The following is a 15596-nucleotide window of genomic DNA, read 5'->3' on the forward strand; positions in this document are numbered from 1 at the left end:
GTTCCAAAAAATAATTTAACTAATAAATTTTTGTTATTCTATAGATATAAAATCAATTGCTATATTAAATATTGTCACTAAATATGAAAGGGGGAAAAGCTGTAAAATCAGTGTTTTAAATAATGTTAAGTTATTTGAAAATATTCTACTTTGCCTTGCCATCCGGAACCTAGTCATTCTGAACTTGAACATACTAGGAACAAGCAAAACAGGCAAGCTATGAGTAAGAAACCTCTAGCCTCCTTTTTATTATTATTTTTTCATAAATTATCTCTGAAAAGGCCTACAGTGTAGACCATTGTCAATGCCAATACATGCATTGTTACAGCTGAAAAAATTAATTTATTTCCAATACTTATTTTGATTGTGAGTGAAGGATTAGTTCAGATCTGAATCTTGTGCATTTTAGTGAAGATACTTTTGTGTCTTTGTGAATCTGTCACATTTGTTCGTTGCTGGAGTTGCTCACTGTTGCACACTCAGTTCAGAAAGAAAGATGTCATTGTTTTCCTTGTTTATTGTCATAAAATTTAAAATTTATGCATGGGCATTTGTATAGTTTGTATTAATAAAATTATAGATCACTTAAATATTTTAGTTTTATTTTTAATTTTTTTCTTTCCTTTATCATGCCTGTATTGTTGCTTAGATGCAATTAAAAATGGTATGTATGTATCAGTATTTATGTCTATGTAAGTGATCAAGTGATATACAATATCCTTTATTGAAAGTATTTGAATAAAACCATTAAATTTATATTGTTCTTTTCAGCACGTTGTGCTCCTGGAATGTATTCTGAAACTGGTCTGGAACCTTGTGCTATTTGTCCTGTAAACTTCTATCAGCCAAATGAAGGACAAACATCCTGTTTAGAATGTGCTTCTTCTCAAACAACATCTCGAACAGGATCAACTAGTCAAACTGATTGTGTTCCATGTAAGGCATTGTTGAATTAATAATACAAAATAAAAAGTAAAATTTATAGAGCATGATGTATAAATGTACATAAATCAAATCTGTGTAGAAAATATGAATAAACACAGTACTGTATGCTGCAAATATATACCTAATAATACTTGTTCAAATCTTCAGTCTAACTTAATACGTCATAAACTTTCGAGCATCTAGTCTCGCTTTTAATAAAATCTGTTGAAAATGATCCATTTCAACCGTGGTGTAATGAATTTTTTGAAACTTTTGACTAGCTAAGTATTGAAAAGAATATTATATAATTTATTTACTTTAATATTACTTACCATGCACCATTCCAGTAAGGAACACAGGTTCTTACTTTTTACTTCATAAATTTAAATGCCTCATGGTATTTCACAAAATGTTCTCAATTAGTACGTAATGCAAACTTATCTGCAATCAAGAATATTTATTGAACTTTTACCATTCCCTGATTTTTTTTTTAAATCAAAGCTATGCAAAATTATCTCCTTATAGAAAATAGTACATTAGTAAAGTTGGGTCTCGCCAAAAAGAACGCAATAACCTGCTGGTTTTATTGTTTGAAAAGTTACTTTGAAGAATAATGATGTCTATGTTATAAACTACCTGAATATTTCAGCCTGTGCATTCTCTTCTTAGCTTTCATTTTTCAAAAAAAAAAAAAAAAAAACATTTTCTTCAATAAATAATGAGTTAATGCTGGGTCCTGCTAACAAGGAGCATTAAGTACATTGCCTAACCCTAAGGATGCTTTGTAATTTTTTTTGCTTATTTCATTTGGAAAAAAAAGTACTGAGAAGTCTAGGATTGATTTTGCATTATGGAGGAAACTATAATTGTATTAAATCTGTCATTTCTGTAGATTGAACTTAATTTTTCATTTTCTTGTTGTGTTTTAGTGCAATGCAATAGTCAGTCTTGTCAGCATGGAGGATTATGCCTCATTCAAAGGCATCACCTATCATGCTACTGTCCTGCTGGATTTAGTGGTCAGTTTTGTGAAAATGATGTTGATGAATGCTTAAGTCAACCTTGTTATAATGGTGGTACATGTAAAGATCTTCCTCAAGGATATACTTGTAGCTGTCCTAGAGGTAAGAGCTTTGAGTTGTTAAATCTAAACTAGTAATTAATATTTTGTTCTTTAAAATATAGAAAATTTTATGTGTTTCTTAATTATTTTAAATCATAAAAACTAGAGGGTAATTATAAACTTTGTCTGTTTTAATTTTATTAAGTTCATTAAACAGCTAAAATATTGATGATTCATACATTCAAAATATGTACAACTTTTAGCTACAGCTATAATGCAGTTTCTAGTACTAGTGATTTTCTATGACCCAGCTTATTTTAGTCTGTTAGGTTCAACTTATTATTGTTTTCTATTGTGAACTTTTTGTAGCAATAATGGTTTTAAAATTGATTCATTCTTTGTTTAGGATATTCTGGATTGCAATGTCAAAATGAAGTTTCTGATTGCACCAATGTTACATGTCCAGAAAGGGCAATGTGCCAAAACTTGCCAGGCATTGGGAATTATAACTGCCTCTGCAGATCTGGTTATGAAGGGGTGGAATGTGATACTACTGTCAATCCTTGTACTGTTGGAGGTAGTCCTTGTAGTAATGGTGCCAAATGTACTCCACTGTTGCAAGGGAGATACAAATGTGAATGCTTACCTGGATGGTCCGGCAGAACGTGTGAGATCAATGTTGGTATGTGAACTGCAATTTCATAACTTTCGGCTTATATTGTTACTAATTAAAAAGTTAAAATGCATTTTTATGTTTTTCTAGGTATAAAGTTGCCATATCTCAGTGTACATATTACTCAGTTTCATATGCCTGTTTACTTTATTAAAGCAGCTTTGAAACTGAAAATGATGCCTATTAAACTGGAGTATTCACTCCTTCCAGTATGGTTAGATACCACAGAAATGCTATGCATATTTATTTAGTTACTAACCATTACTATTCTAGATGTGACCAACATTTGGGTTCAGCCAAAATTATGCTGACTTTAAGTCTGTACAGTAAAAATATTTTAATTTCGTGGATCTTCACCTGAGTTAAATAAATTATATAGAAAAAAATATGTTCTTTTAAATAGTTCATGTTAATATATTTACTTAGCGGAAAACTAGAGATACAAGCAAAAAAAAATGAATAAAATTAAAAATCCTATGCATATTTGCAGATTACCCCTTCACAGTGTTATTTTTTTTTGTTGGCTGTGTTGATATAAATTATTTAAACAACATAAAAGCTGACATTAATGTTAATTTTTAAAAAGCAAAAGTTAACCTAATTTTTTGGTTTACTTTTGCTTTTTGGTAGTTATGCTTTGTGGTTTTTTTTTAACCATTTAGGCCCAGTCATTAACTGAATTATTTTGTATATTTCAAGGTATATTTCATAGAAAATATGATTCTTGTCTCCTTTAGATGATTGTGCCGACGAGCCATGCTTATTGGGAGCTAATTGTACAGATCTTGTAAATGACTACAAATGTGACTGCCCTCCTGGTTTCACTGGAAAAAGATGCGAAAGAAAAATAGATCTATGCACTACTAGTCCATGTGTAAATGGCATTTGTGTGGATCGGTTGTTTTTCCATGAATGTGTGTGCAACCCAGGATGGACAGGATCAAACTGTGAAGTTAATATTGATGATTGTGTAGATAATCCTTGCCAAAATGGTAAGTTTACTTTCTGTAATGATGATTTTAACCAATTCTAATGCAATTGCAGTAGAGCTCATTCCTTTCTCTGTGATATTAAGTTTCATTTTCAAAGAAAATAAATGAACATTTAATGCTGAAACATAAGATAATCTATTGGCTTGAGTTTCTTGTCAGGAACAGCTATCATATAATTTTTGCCCTGTTAGTGTTTAATCTATCACTAAATCAATGCCTTTAACCCCCAACTTTTGGATGAATGAATGAAAGGGGATAAATATTTTCCAACCTCTTCATGATGGTTGGTAGTTGAAGAATTCAGCATGTTATAAGCCTGTTCTTTTGCTTTTATACATAGCTGTTGCAAATTGTTTTACTCTATCCTATTGTGGAATTAGAGAGAGAGAAAACATGAGGGGGCGGGGGTCATCCTAGAATGGACAAGAACTTACATTTGATAGTAAGCATGAAATGGAATAGTGTTCCAATAAAAATTCTGAAAGTCATCAAAATATTTAAATTTCTTTTATTTTTCTTACTTGCAGGTGGTCAATGTGTCGATCTTATTGATGATTACAAATGTGTTTGTGATGCTGGTTATACAGGCTCCAAATGCCAACATGAAGTCGATTCTTGTGAATCTGAGCCTTGTCAGAATGGTGGAACATGCATGGATCACTTAGATGGATTTTCATGTGTATGCAGACCTGGATTTGTTGGTCTGCAATGTGAAGCAGAAGTTGATGAATGTGTCAGTGGGCCGTGTGACGCTGCTGGAACTGATAAATGCATTGATGTAGATAATGGATTTAGGTGTCAATGTCATCCAGGATATACAGGAGAGCTATGCGAGGTACATTGCATGATATTTTAAATTTTTTGTAATATTTTGTGAATTGTTTTGTGAGGGAATTAGTTGCAAGTAACCTTGCACTTGCTGTAGCGGGTTTTGTACAGTCATGAATAAATATATTTGTAATACATTAAAACAATATGTGTGAACGATAAATGTCATACATGAACAAACTAGTTTTATTTTGAACTGGTGCTTCTTTTAGCGTACTGAAGATGAAATTTCAACCTAAAATAAGGGCAAAAAAGTTAAAATAATCTCTTGGTATGAGTCACTATGAAAGAAAATAAACCAAAGTAAAATGAAAATTGCATACACATGTTTCAGGGTTGCACGGAACCCCTGTGCATGATTTTCAGCATTTAGCATGTGTTATTCTTATTAATATGAACCAACAAACTTATTAAGTGAGAATGCTAGGTTAAAACATTATTTCACTTCATCAATGTTTTGACTGTAATTGCACTTTTTAACTCCTGAATTGATTTGTAGATATAAATTAACCAGCAACAAATCCAACAGTAGAACATGTTTCATGTTCACCTCTGGAACTTGCAAAGGGATTGGATGTGCAAAACAAATCCTAATAACAGTACTTATTTAAGGCATTGTTTTTAATGTTCATGAACTTTTTTATTTTATTTTATTCTGTTCAGGACTCGGTAAACTACTTTGAAATGATATGTATTGTAGCTAAAAATTGCTTTTGCCTTAAAAAGCTCTGAATAGAGTTGAATTTTGGTACTAGAATGAAAATAGCATTACATTTTACAGCTACTTTTGCACTACAACATACTCGTAGTTTGGCGCTAATGTTTATATTTTGATGGAATGTTTGATTTGAGTTGGTTTTTTCAATGTAAAACTTTGGTAAATTATTTTGTCTATTTATCTTACTCTAGGTAAATATTGATGAATGTGCTACAGAACCATGCTTAAATGGTGGTTCATGCACAGACAGTATTAATACCTTCATATGCCAGTGTCCTGTTGGATGGACTGGAGAAAGGTGTGAAACAGACAGCGGAAGTTGCGAAAGAGATCCTTGTTTGAACAATGGAAATTGCATTGATCTCTTTCAGGATTATTTCTGTGTGTAAGTTATTTTGAATTTCATATTGGTTTAAGTGATTAGATGGTATGAAATATTCTTGGTAATATTCCAGTAAAGTAAATTGTCATGCTTGCTTATTGAAAGACACGCAACCAGTCATGCTTTAGATCAAAAAAAAAAAAAAAAAAGTTGTTACAAACATTAACGCTTATATTGTTAGTAATTTTGAATAATTTTAATCTGTTTATGTTGTAAAAGGACAGCAATGACTCCAAGAGGAGCTTACTTAATGAGAAGCCTCATCCAAGTCAATTATTATCAATCATTAATAAATAGCATGAATTATTTATACTTGGGGTAAACCCAACCTGGCAGCATAGTAATGCTGTGATTAGGATTTGTATAGTCTTCACAATGCTGCCAGGATGGGTTTGCCCCAACTGTAAGTTGTTCATTTTCAAAATACAGTAGACCTTTTCTATATTATGCTTGCTGGGAGTCAAGAAAAAGTCCTTCAGAGAAAGGTCCCTCAGAGGGTGTTAAAAGTTATAATTCAGCACTTATTTCTACGAATCAGTCGTAATTTTTGTGGCAATAAAAATGTTTGTGATTTCTCCAGGTAAAATTTTGTGAATTTTACATGAACAGAATTGGAAGTGAAAAAGTCCTCACCACAAGTGTGGTAACAGAATTTGTTTCCATTTACCTCATGTATCCTTTTACCACAATTGACCCCACCTGTGATTGATATTATTTCAATATGATTTTTCTTGATTTCTTTTGAGCATTCTAGTCCTTGTAATTCATGATTTCTTTATATTCTGTAGATGCCCATCGGGAACTGATGGTAAAAAGTGCCAAACCTCACCTCAACGGTGCATTGGTAATCCTTGCATGCATGAAGGCATCTGCTTAGATTATGGCAGTGGATTGAATTGCTCTTGTCCTGCTGAATATACAGGAATTGGTTGTGAATATGAATACAATCCTTGTGACGATAATGTGTGTGAAAATGGTGCTACTTGTACCAATGTGGAAAACACATTTGTTTGCACTTGTCCATCTGGTTTCACTGGAAAATACTGTGAAGATGACATTCCTGATTGTACTCCTACTTCCTGTCCTACTATTGCAACCTGTATTGATCTCACAAATGATTTTTACTGCAAATGTCCTTTTAATCTGACAGGGGAGGATTGCCGAAAAAGTAAGCTGTTTCATAATATTTATGCTTTATTGATTATTTTAAGTCTCCCATATGTTTCTTGTGTTGAATGTTTTATATTGCTGTTGTTTCTTTTTAAGCTACTTGCAAATGCAGCATCATAATTGAATGGAATATTTTTAAAATTGTTTGTGCTCTTAGAGCTTAAAATCTCTTTCTTAAAAATATTTTTTACCAACTATATTATGATTTCATAGCTTTTATGACAAAAAAAAAAAAAAAAAGAGGCTAGATTGATCACCTGTGGCTGTATTATATTTTAGATGTCTTTATAGCTGTTAATTCTTCTAATTTTATTCTTTATAGCTGTAAATATTGATTATGATTTGTTCATCAATGATGAAAGCCATTCTTCAAGTGTATCATTGGCAGCTCCTTTTGTTTTGAATACCAATAGCATGTCCATAGCACTGTGGGTTCAATACAACAGTCCTAATTCCAAAGGAGTATTTTTTACTCTTTACAGTGTTGAGTAAGTAATGTTTTTGTACTTTCATTGCTCTTTAAAAGAAATTGCATTTTGCTAAATAGTCTTACTTTTTTTTTTAATTTTCCCTTTTCATCTGTGTAAGTTACTGACCTCCCCCCCCCCCCGCCCCAATCTTTGACTATTTTAATTTTTTCCCTGGTTAAGTTAAAATATTTTGCCTTTGATAATTAATAAATAAAGCTTTGAAAATAAAAGTTCTGATTGTGAAACATTAATTTATTATAAATAAAATCTATTGTTGTTCCTTTAAAAAATATATTAATCCCCAATTATCATTCTCTTAACAAATGGTAGAATTTTTTTTTTCAACTTAAAAATAACATTTTTCTAAGAGTTTGTTTCATTTTCGCCTTTCATTTTTCAAGTGTATTTCTATGGATTACTTGATTAGCTATTAAAATGTATGTATTGATATCATGCGTGTAATATAAATAATATTAAGTTGAAATTATAAAATTATTTACTTTGTATGGTGACATCAGTTTTGTTATTTTCTTTTATGAATAGATCTGCTCATTTACCTATTGGAAAGAAAATTATGGTGCAAGCAGATGATACTGGAGTTTTAATATCACTTTTCCCCAACATTACTAGTGATATATTTTTGCGTTATTTGGAAAATGTCCCGATTAATGATGGGCAATGGCATCATTTGGTTATTATGTGGGATGGATCCGAAGGAACAATTATGGTTATGATGGATACAGCACTAGCAGGATTTGTTGATGGATATGTGTCGAATGTGTCTTTGCCAAAATAGTATGTATTTTTGCTTTTGAAATATTTTAAGAAAATTATTTGATATTTTGAGTTTACTTTATTTGTAATCAAATTTGACAGTGAATTCATGATTTTTTAAAAAATATAACATCTAAATTTATTGCTGTAACAAGGTTGTTTTGTTAGTTCTCCAATGCAGCTTTTTTGGTTCAAAAATCATTGTAAAGTTCGCTTCTCCAATGTTGGTGCTTGGGAAACTACAAAAACTATTATTTTATATACAGGCTTCTTGCAAAGTTGTAAACAAACAAAAACATTTACCAAAAAGAAATTAGCTTGAATCCCCAATGCTAAATATTAGCAACGCTGGCTCCCCTTATTTTCAATTGGTTTCTAAGAAGATTCCTTCTTGAACAAATGGCAATAATTTTAATTTGGACTTAAATGTTTATTTTTGTGAAACATACTTAAAAGTATTTTGTAGTAAGTTACCGCCCTAACCTAGGGCTAAGGCAGAAATACTTAAAATACACCACCAGCTCAGTTATTCCATCCGAGGACTGCAGTTTCGTGCTTTTTAGCACTCATCAGCCCGGAATAGGAATCACATAAGCTAGTTGGTGTATTTTATGTATTTTTTGTGTATACTTAAAAGTATTCATCAGCTTGTTATTTAATTATTTTTATTTTTCATACACTTTCAATGATTGGTGTTTGCTTGCATTATAATTTAAATTATTTGGGTTTCACATCGTGTTGTGCAAAAACAAGAATCTACTTAACTTGCATTTCAAGCTAACTTTTTAAATTTTAATTTTGGATACAAGAATGTGTTATTCATATTATACATGATTAAACTCTTACCAATAAGGAAACTCCTGGCAAAAACTTGTAGAATGCTTGTAAAGATTTTTTTCATTCTATTTGTAATGTTTTAGGAACATTTTCTGATGACAGTTCAAATCTGAGTTTCGTTTTGTAAAGGGTAGAGACGTACCGAGTAGCACTTTGGCCGAGTACCGAGTACTCGGCCTTTCACTACTCGGCCGAGTACTGAGTTACCGAGTACTCAGCCTTTCACTACTCGGCCGAGTTACCAAGTACAAATTATGTTTTAAAAAGAACCACCGACACACATGTGATGAATTTTGAACTTATTAGAATAGTTGTATAGACCTCCTTGTCCATACAATAGTTTTTAAAACTAAATTCCTGCTGAAATTTAACTACGCATTATATAAACAATTTTGTTTGTGCCAAAAATTTTACAAAAACATTATTTTTAAAATTAAAAATAAATAAACTAAAAGTGTGATTAATCGAGTTGGTATTAAAACAAATTGCAGTAAAATCCCTCTAATGTGGACACTAACAGGACAATTTTTTTTTGTTCGCAATAGAGAGGTGTCCGCAGGACAGGGGTTTAATAATGTTATTTGCATTGGAACTGGGGAATTAAAAATTGTTGGCATAGAGGGGTGTCCGTTAGGAGGGTTTCACTGCATACCAATCAATTATAGTTCTAGTCCGCCAAACATAAATAATTTTTAAAAGCAGATAAAACAAATGTGCAGGAACACTACAAACATGTGTTTCCGCCCCCCCCCCCCCCGTTACAAGGAACGTCTATTTCAATGCATACATGTGAGCTAAAGAATGTAAAGACATTCGACAAAAAACTTTAAATCCACGAGCTCCCATTTTGTGCATTGAAAAAGGAATTTCTTGTAAAGCCAAAACACGTGTCTGCAGTGTTCCTGCACTGTGCTTTTAACATTGTTTTATTTCCTTTTATTTTTTCAATAAAGGTATTTTTATATTTTTTATAACTAATTTTTGTTTGTAGCAAAAATCCATTTTTAATATGAAAATTCCATATTTTCTATACTTACCTCTTTTGCATAATTTTTAATAAATAAGTTTTATTAACTTCGCGGACATTAAAATAAAGATTTTTTCCATTGAAGCATTACAAACTTCATTATTCTCAAAATTTAAATTTGACTTATAAATTTTAATTGTAAATGATTGCAGAATATAATGCTTGCTCTCTTTTTTTTAAATTTTAGTATCTGTCTTGGATAATATTCAATTTTTTGCAACTACTCGGTATTGGACGAGTATCTGATCAGAATTTGGCCGAGTACCGAGTACTCGGCAAATTGGCCGAGTAGGCCGAGTACCGAGTAGTTACCGAGTACTCGGTACGTCTCTAGTAAAGGGCAAAAGTAATAGTCACCAACGGCCACAATGCCACTACATAAAAATGAGGATTACCTTAAAGTGTACAAAACACATTTCTTAACTGGTAAAATCTTTTCCACCAAAATCAAGATACAACCTTTATGAACTAATTTATTAAAACATATTACCTACATTATGTAATGTATTAGTAGCTTCAACAAATGACAACTATATGTATCATTTAGCAGTTTGAGAAAAAAAGATGCCACTACCTTAAAAAAGTGGCTTCTGATGAAATTGTCACTACTGGCCCCTAGTTTTACCCTTATCTCTTTGACAGAAGTTCAGACAATTTTCGTATTTTAGACCATTGGCTGTTAATTAGAAAATAATTTGGGAATGCAAAGACATTTTATACTACTTACAACAGGGAATATATTAATTAAATGTTAAGGCTTTAAAATAAATAGAACTGGAAAAATATGGAAGAAATATAATTCACAAAGAAAGTGAATTACATTTTCAATTTAAATTTACCTATATTTTATTATGAATTATTGTATGTAATTAGGGTTTATATAATTTGTTTTCTCTTACACAAATTACTACATGTGCCTATCTGTTTTTTTTTTTTTTTTTTTTTTTCAATTACTAGTGGATGGGTAAACCTAGGAGCTCCTCTAAATGAAGAAAATAAAGCAGTTGCTGGTGCTGGTTTTTATGGTCGTGTGAGTCGTGTAAACATATGGGATCGGACTCTAGATGTGACTACTGAACTCCCTATTCAATTCCGTGACTGCCGAAATGCACCAGTTTTATTCAATGGGTTACTTCTACGTTGGACTGCATATGACAGGTTTGTAGTTTTCTTAAATTATTTGCTAACAGACTTTCTTTTCTGTTTTTAAATACACCTTTCTAAGTTTGAAAAGAATATTGTTTTTGTTGTATAGAATACATATTCATAGAATTTCAAAAGAATGATTTTCAACTAAATTTTTCTTTAGAGATACAGTTATCAGTATTATATATAAAATATTATCATCACTGTATACTTTTAAAAATAGTTTCCTAGTTTGTACTCTAGAAACATAACCTTTTATTCGAAAGAAGGAGGCAAATGGATATTGAAAGTAAAATTATTGTGAATTTGTGAAATTCCAGGAACATGTTTTCATGAAAAATTATTGTATGAAGACACTCTAAAACTGAATTCTTGTATTTTTGTCATTTTTAAAAAATAAGTTGTGTTGTAGTTTATCTGTACATTTAAATTCAATGTTTATTGGATGGACACATTTGAATAGGATGTATAACTTAAAGAGGAAAATTTAAATGTCAGTTTTTTTTTGTAAACTTATGTGTTTTGATAGCATCGAATTTCTTATTTATTTTTAGATATGTTAAGAGATAGTTATAAAATGTGCTTGTTCTTACTTTACCTTTTGCTAATTTTTCTTAATTTGAGATCAGCTTCACATCTTAGCAACTATTTCATAAGCGACTTATTTATGGAAAAAAATTCTTTCATATTATAATGTCATACATATTTAGTTTAAGATGTAACTATGAACTAATAATCAAAAAATACACAGAATTTTTATTTTTATTTATTTATTTATTTATTTATTTTTTTTTTGTCAAGTTAAATGAATAAAAAATTTTCTCGGAAATTTAAGTAATTTCAAACCAAGCTTTTAAAAATGACTCTAATGATTTGTAAGTACTTTCAGTATCACTATTTAATCTACATTGCATCATTTTTGTTTTTTAAAACTATACAGCTTCTCTGTATGTTTTAGTGAACTGTTATTGGTTTTTTAATTATATTTTTAATAAAATTGGAAGTTACAATTGTACAAAAAATAATAGCATTTTATTGAAATCAAATGATTATGTTTAGATTGACTAGCAAGTAATATATTTGTATAGTAATGTTTGTATCATAAATGTTCTTATGCACAAATGTATAACTAAGCAATGTAATTATTACAGAGTTGTTGGTACAGTAGAAAGACAAAGTCCTGGAATTTGTGGTGAGCGTGTCTGTCCAGTTGGTTACACAGGAGATAACTGCCACATTTTGCATCAGGATAAAACTCCACCTCAATTGCTTCACTGTCCTCCAGATAAATGGGTCATTAGCAGCAAGAAGTCCACCTCAATATCATGGGAGGAACCACGTTTTACTGACGATTTAAGAACTGTCAAAATCATGGAAATGAACAACCTTGAACCTGGTATGTGTTTGTATCTCTCTAGAGATGTGTATTTTGAAACTGCAACAACCAATGTCAAGTTGTTCAAAAATATCAGTTTTCAAAAAGTGATTCAAATTGAAACTTAGATTGTTTTTGATTGGTAATATGGTAATCCTTTCTTCTATTTTTCCTAGGAGTAATACATGAACCTGTTTAAAAGTGAACAGGTATAGATGTATATACATTTAATCTGTATAGCAATATAGATTAATAATATATAGGACAATGTATGCACATTAAATGCTCCACAACAGTTTTACTCTTTATGTAACTTTTAAGGTCTATGATTTATTTGTTAGTTTTTTTTTTTTTTAAATAGAAAATTGACACTTACAAATTTTTGTATTTTTTATTACCTTCAGAAGCATTTTCATGCCTAGTATAGAAGAGAAAAACTGACAAATCTTTTAAGTAAAGTAGGTTTGTCTTTTTATATTGGATGCTTTAGAATGCGTACCATTTTTTACTAAGCACCTTAAAAGTACTTGTTCACACTCAAATCATGTAACTTTGTCACATTTTGTCAGTAATTTTAAAAATATTGGTGCATTGATTCCTTACGCTTCAATAAACAAACTGTCATGATGCCTTGCGTTCAATTTTGAAGAATTATTCAGAAACCCAAAAAGATAACTATCTAGGCCGTGGAAGTGGAAGCATCACAGCCGCACATAACCTCAGATCAACGACTGCCTTCAATGCCCAAAGAACATAAAAATTTAAAAGACTTACCCCATGTTGAATGTATGTTGACGATAGGAATGAAACATATCAATTACCGTACATTCTTTATTTCATGCTAAATTTTGAAGCAGACCAGATATGACAGGACTTTTGTATGGTGATCACCAGGAAAAAAAACTTCAAACACTTAATAAAAAGAAACACAAATCCGCTGGTGACATACTTAAAAGTTCAAAAAGAAGAAAAAAAACAAGGAGCTGGAGCATGCAAAGTTCGTTAAAAATCGGAAAACGGGGAGTTCATTCGCATGGTTTATAAAACATTCAAATTAAAATGAGCGCAGGACGGGCAGTTCACTTTTAAGATGGTGGGGTGTATTCAGGGATGAAGCAGATATCAACGATGTCAGTTGCAGGCCAACCCACGCCGAAAAATGGCGCATCAGTTGGTAATCTCCATGTTAGTGGTGTTGAAATCATCAAACAAATTAAAATTTGATTGGGGTAAATGCAGCTCCGCATCACCACTCATAGTTATGTTGAGCATCAAAATATGGTCATTAATGAAGGGCTCGATTCCGGCACATTCTGCGTTCCTTCCTCCGAAGTCATCATACATACAGGTGATACACTTCCTATGCTATCATCATCTGCCACGAAGTTTAACGTTCTTGATTAAATAATTATGTTATAAAAATAAAAGGTTTCACCTCATTTTGAGGTCTTATACATACGGCGGAAAGCCATGGTTGTCCAATGACGCCGGGCACTGATGCTTCGGCATCGCCATCGTTGAAAAAAAAGGAGAGCCACAAAAAGCACGACCAAACGGACTGGGAGCTGCAAGCAGAGTGAAGTGGAGTGGAAAAAATGAATCGCCGAATGAGCGATTAGATCCGGGTACGCGGCCATGCGCGGGAACCAATGAGTGCGTTTGGTGCCCAAACAACGAAGGAAAAGGACGCTACCACCATTTTAATGGCGGACAAAAAGACTTAGCTTATTTTGGTTTCGAAAATAAGCTAAGTCTTTTACAGTGCTAGAAACTTGATTTTTTGGACAAAAGATTCTATGACGACGATGTTGTTTCTTAAAATGTATTTATTTTCTTTTCCTCAAACAAGATTATGAGTTTATATTTAAAATTGATCATTTCTCAAAACTGTTTTCTAGGTCAGTCACTTTCTAGAGGTGTACATGATCTAATATATGTTGCTAAAGATGATGCTGGAAATACACAGAAATGCAATTTCAGAATCAACATTATGAGTATGTTTTGTTTATTTTATTAATATTTTTTAAAAAATGTGTTCACATTTTATATTTTAAGTGTCATAAATTTTATTACCGTAAATGAAAAAAAGTTATAGGACTTTCATTTTGTTTAAATATGTTTTTAATACCGCATTAAGTAAAAATTCAAACTACGTATTGTGTAAATTTTTTCTTAGAACATATTTTTCAAAATTTTTGGAATTATTACTGCTTATCTCTTATTTAGCTTTTTGGTATAAAAAATTTTCATTGTTGCATTATATTATATTTATTAATTTCACTGCTGCCTGCAAAAAAATTTTAATAGAATCGTTCAGACAGGGTATTTAACAAGACTTGGTAGATATTTTGCTTCAGATGAATTTAAAGGCTACATAATAAGGAAAAATATTTACATTAATATTGAAAATTTCTTTGCTAGTTATCATTTTTTTGCAAGCATGTTTTAGAATTTTTAAAGGAAAGTTTCAATACTTCCCCTCCCCCCCCCCCCCCCACCCTTGCTTTCTGGTGAAAACTGCCATTTCTTTGCTTTACTGTATCAATTACAGCAACTAAATTAAAAATTAGTTTCATATGCTTTTTATGAAAGCCAAAACTTTATCCTTGGAAGTTGCTCCCACTCACACTGCGAGGCAAGTCACTGTCTTGGTGATAATCCAACTGTTAATGAGATATAAATAAATAGTTCAGTTTTACTTCTGAGAGGGTTTGCTACTTTCCTTATTATTTTGAATTTTATCAAAAAAGTAGTTTATGGAACAATATTTATTTCTATGATAATAATTGTGCTTGAAAACTATAAAATACAAATTACAAGCAAAATATTTTATTTTTTTTTTCTTCTTTTTGGTCTAATCTACTGAGTACCAACATTGAGTTAATACTAAGCAAATGAAAAAACAACAACCTGTGCAGTAATAGTTTTGCTGGCATAATGTTTATTGCTGCTGGCCCTTAAAGGAATAAGAGAGTGAACTAAATTTAAAAAAAGCATATAATTTTTATTCCAAGACAGAAGGCTGTTTAGCACTGTTAACATAAAGTGAAGAGTGGTGATAACATTTGCATCGCCAACAATGTTAAAACCATTAACATTATGGGGAAAATGTGTGAGCAAAATCTATTAATAGAGAATATATTTAATGCATCAAAATTATTTTTTCATTAACTTTTTTTTTGTTCAACACTAAACAAATTCAAACTGTATAATTGTA

General features: G+C 31.2%; 1 protein-coding gene across 1 annotated transcript in view; it reads left to right on the top strand.

Annotated features, from left to right (window-relative positions):
* Window positions 1–15596, top strand: part of LOC129223054 (uncharacterized) — a 149153-nt gene that overhangs the window by 112356 nt on the left and 21201 nt on the right. The window contains exons 34-45 of the mRNA XM_054857619.1: window positions 772–936; window positions 1854–2048; window positions 2394–2669; window positions 3398–3652; window positions 4180–4487; window positions 5390–5583; window positions 6369–6748; window positions 7073–7238; window positions 7764–8015; window positions 10816–11016; window positions 12156–12400; window positions 14278–14373. Of these exons, the coding sequence (XP_054713594.1) occupies window positions 772–936; window positions 1854–2048; window positions 2394–2669; window positions 3398–3652; window positions 4180–4487; window positions 5390–5583; window positions 6369–6748; window positions 7073–7238; window positions 7764–8015; window positions 10816–11016; window positions 12156–12400; window positions 14278–14373 (2733 nt within the window). The remainder of the gene's footprint in view (window positions 1–771; window positions 937–1853; window positions 2049–2393; window positions 2670–3397; window positions 3653–4179; window positions 4488–5389; window positions 5584–6368; window positions 6749–7072; window positions 7239–7763; window positions 8016–10815; window positions 11017–12155; window positions 12401–14277; window positions 14374–15596) is intronic.

This window comes from Uloborus diversus, chromosome 5, assembly GCF_026930045.1.
Source record: "Uloborus diversus isolate 005 chromosome 5, Udiv.v.3.1, whole genome shotgun sequence".
Lineage (NCBI taxonomy): Eukaryota > Metazoa > Arthropoda > Arachnida > Araneae > Uloboridae > Uloborus > Uloborus diversus.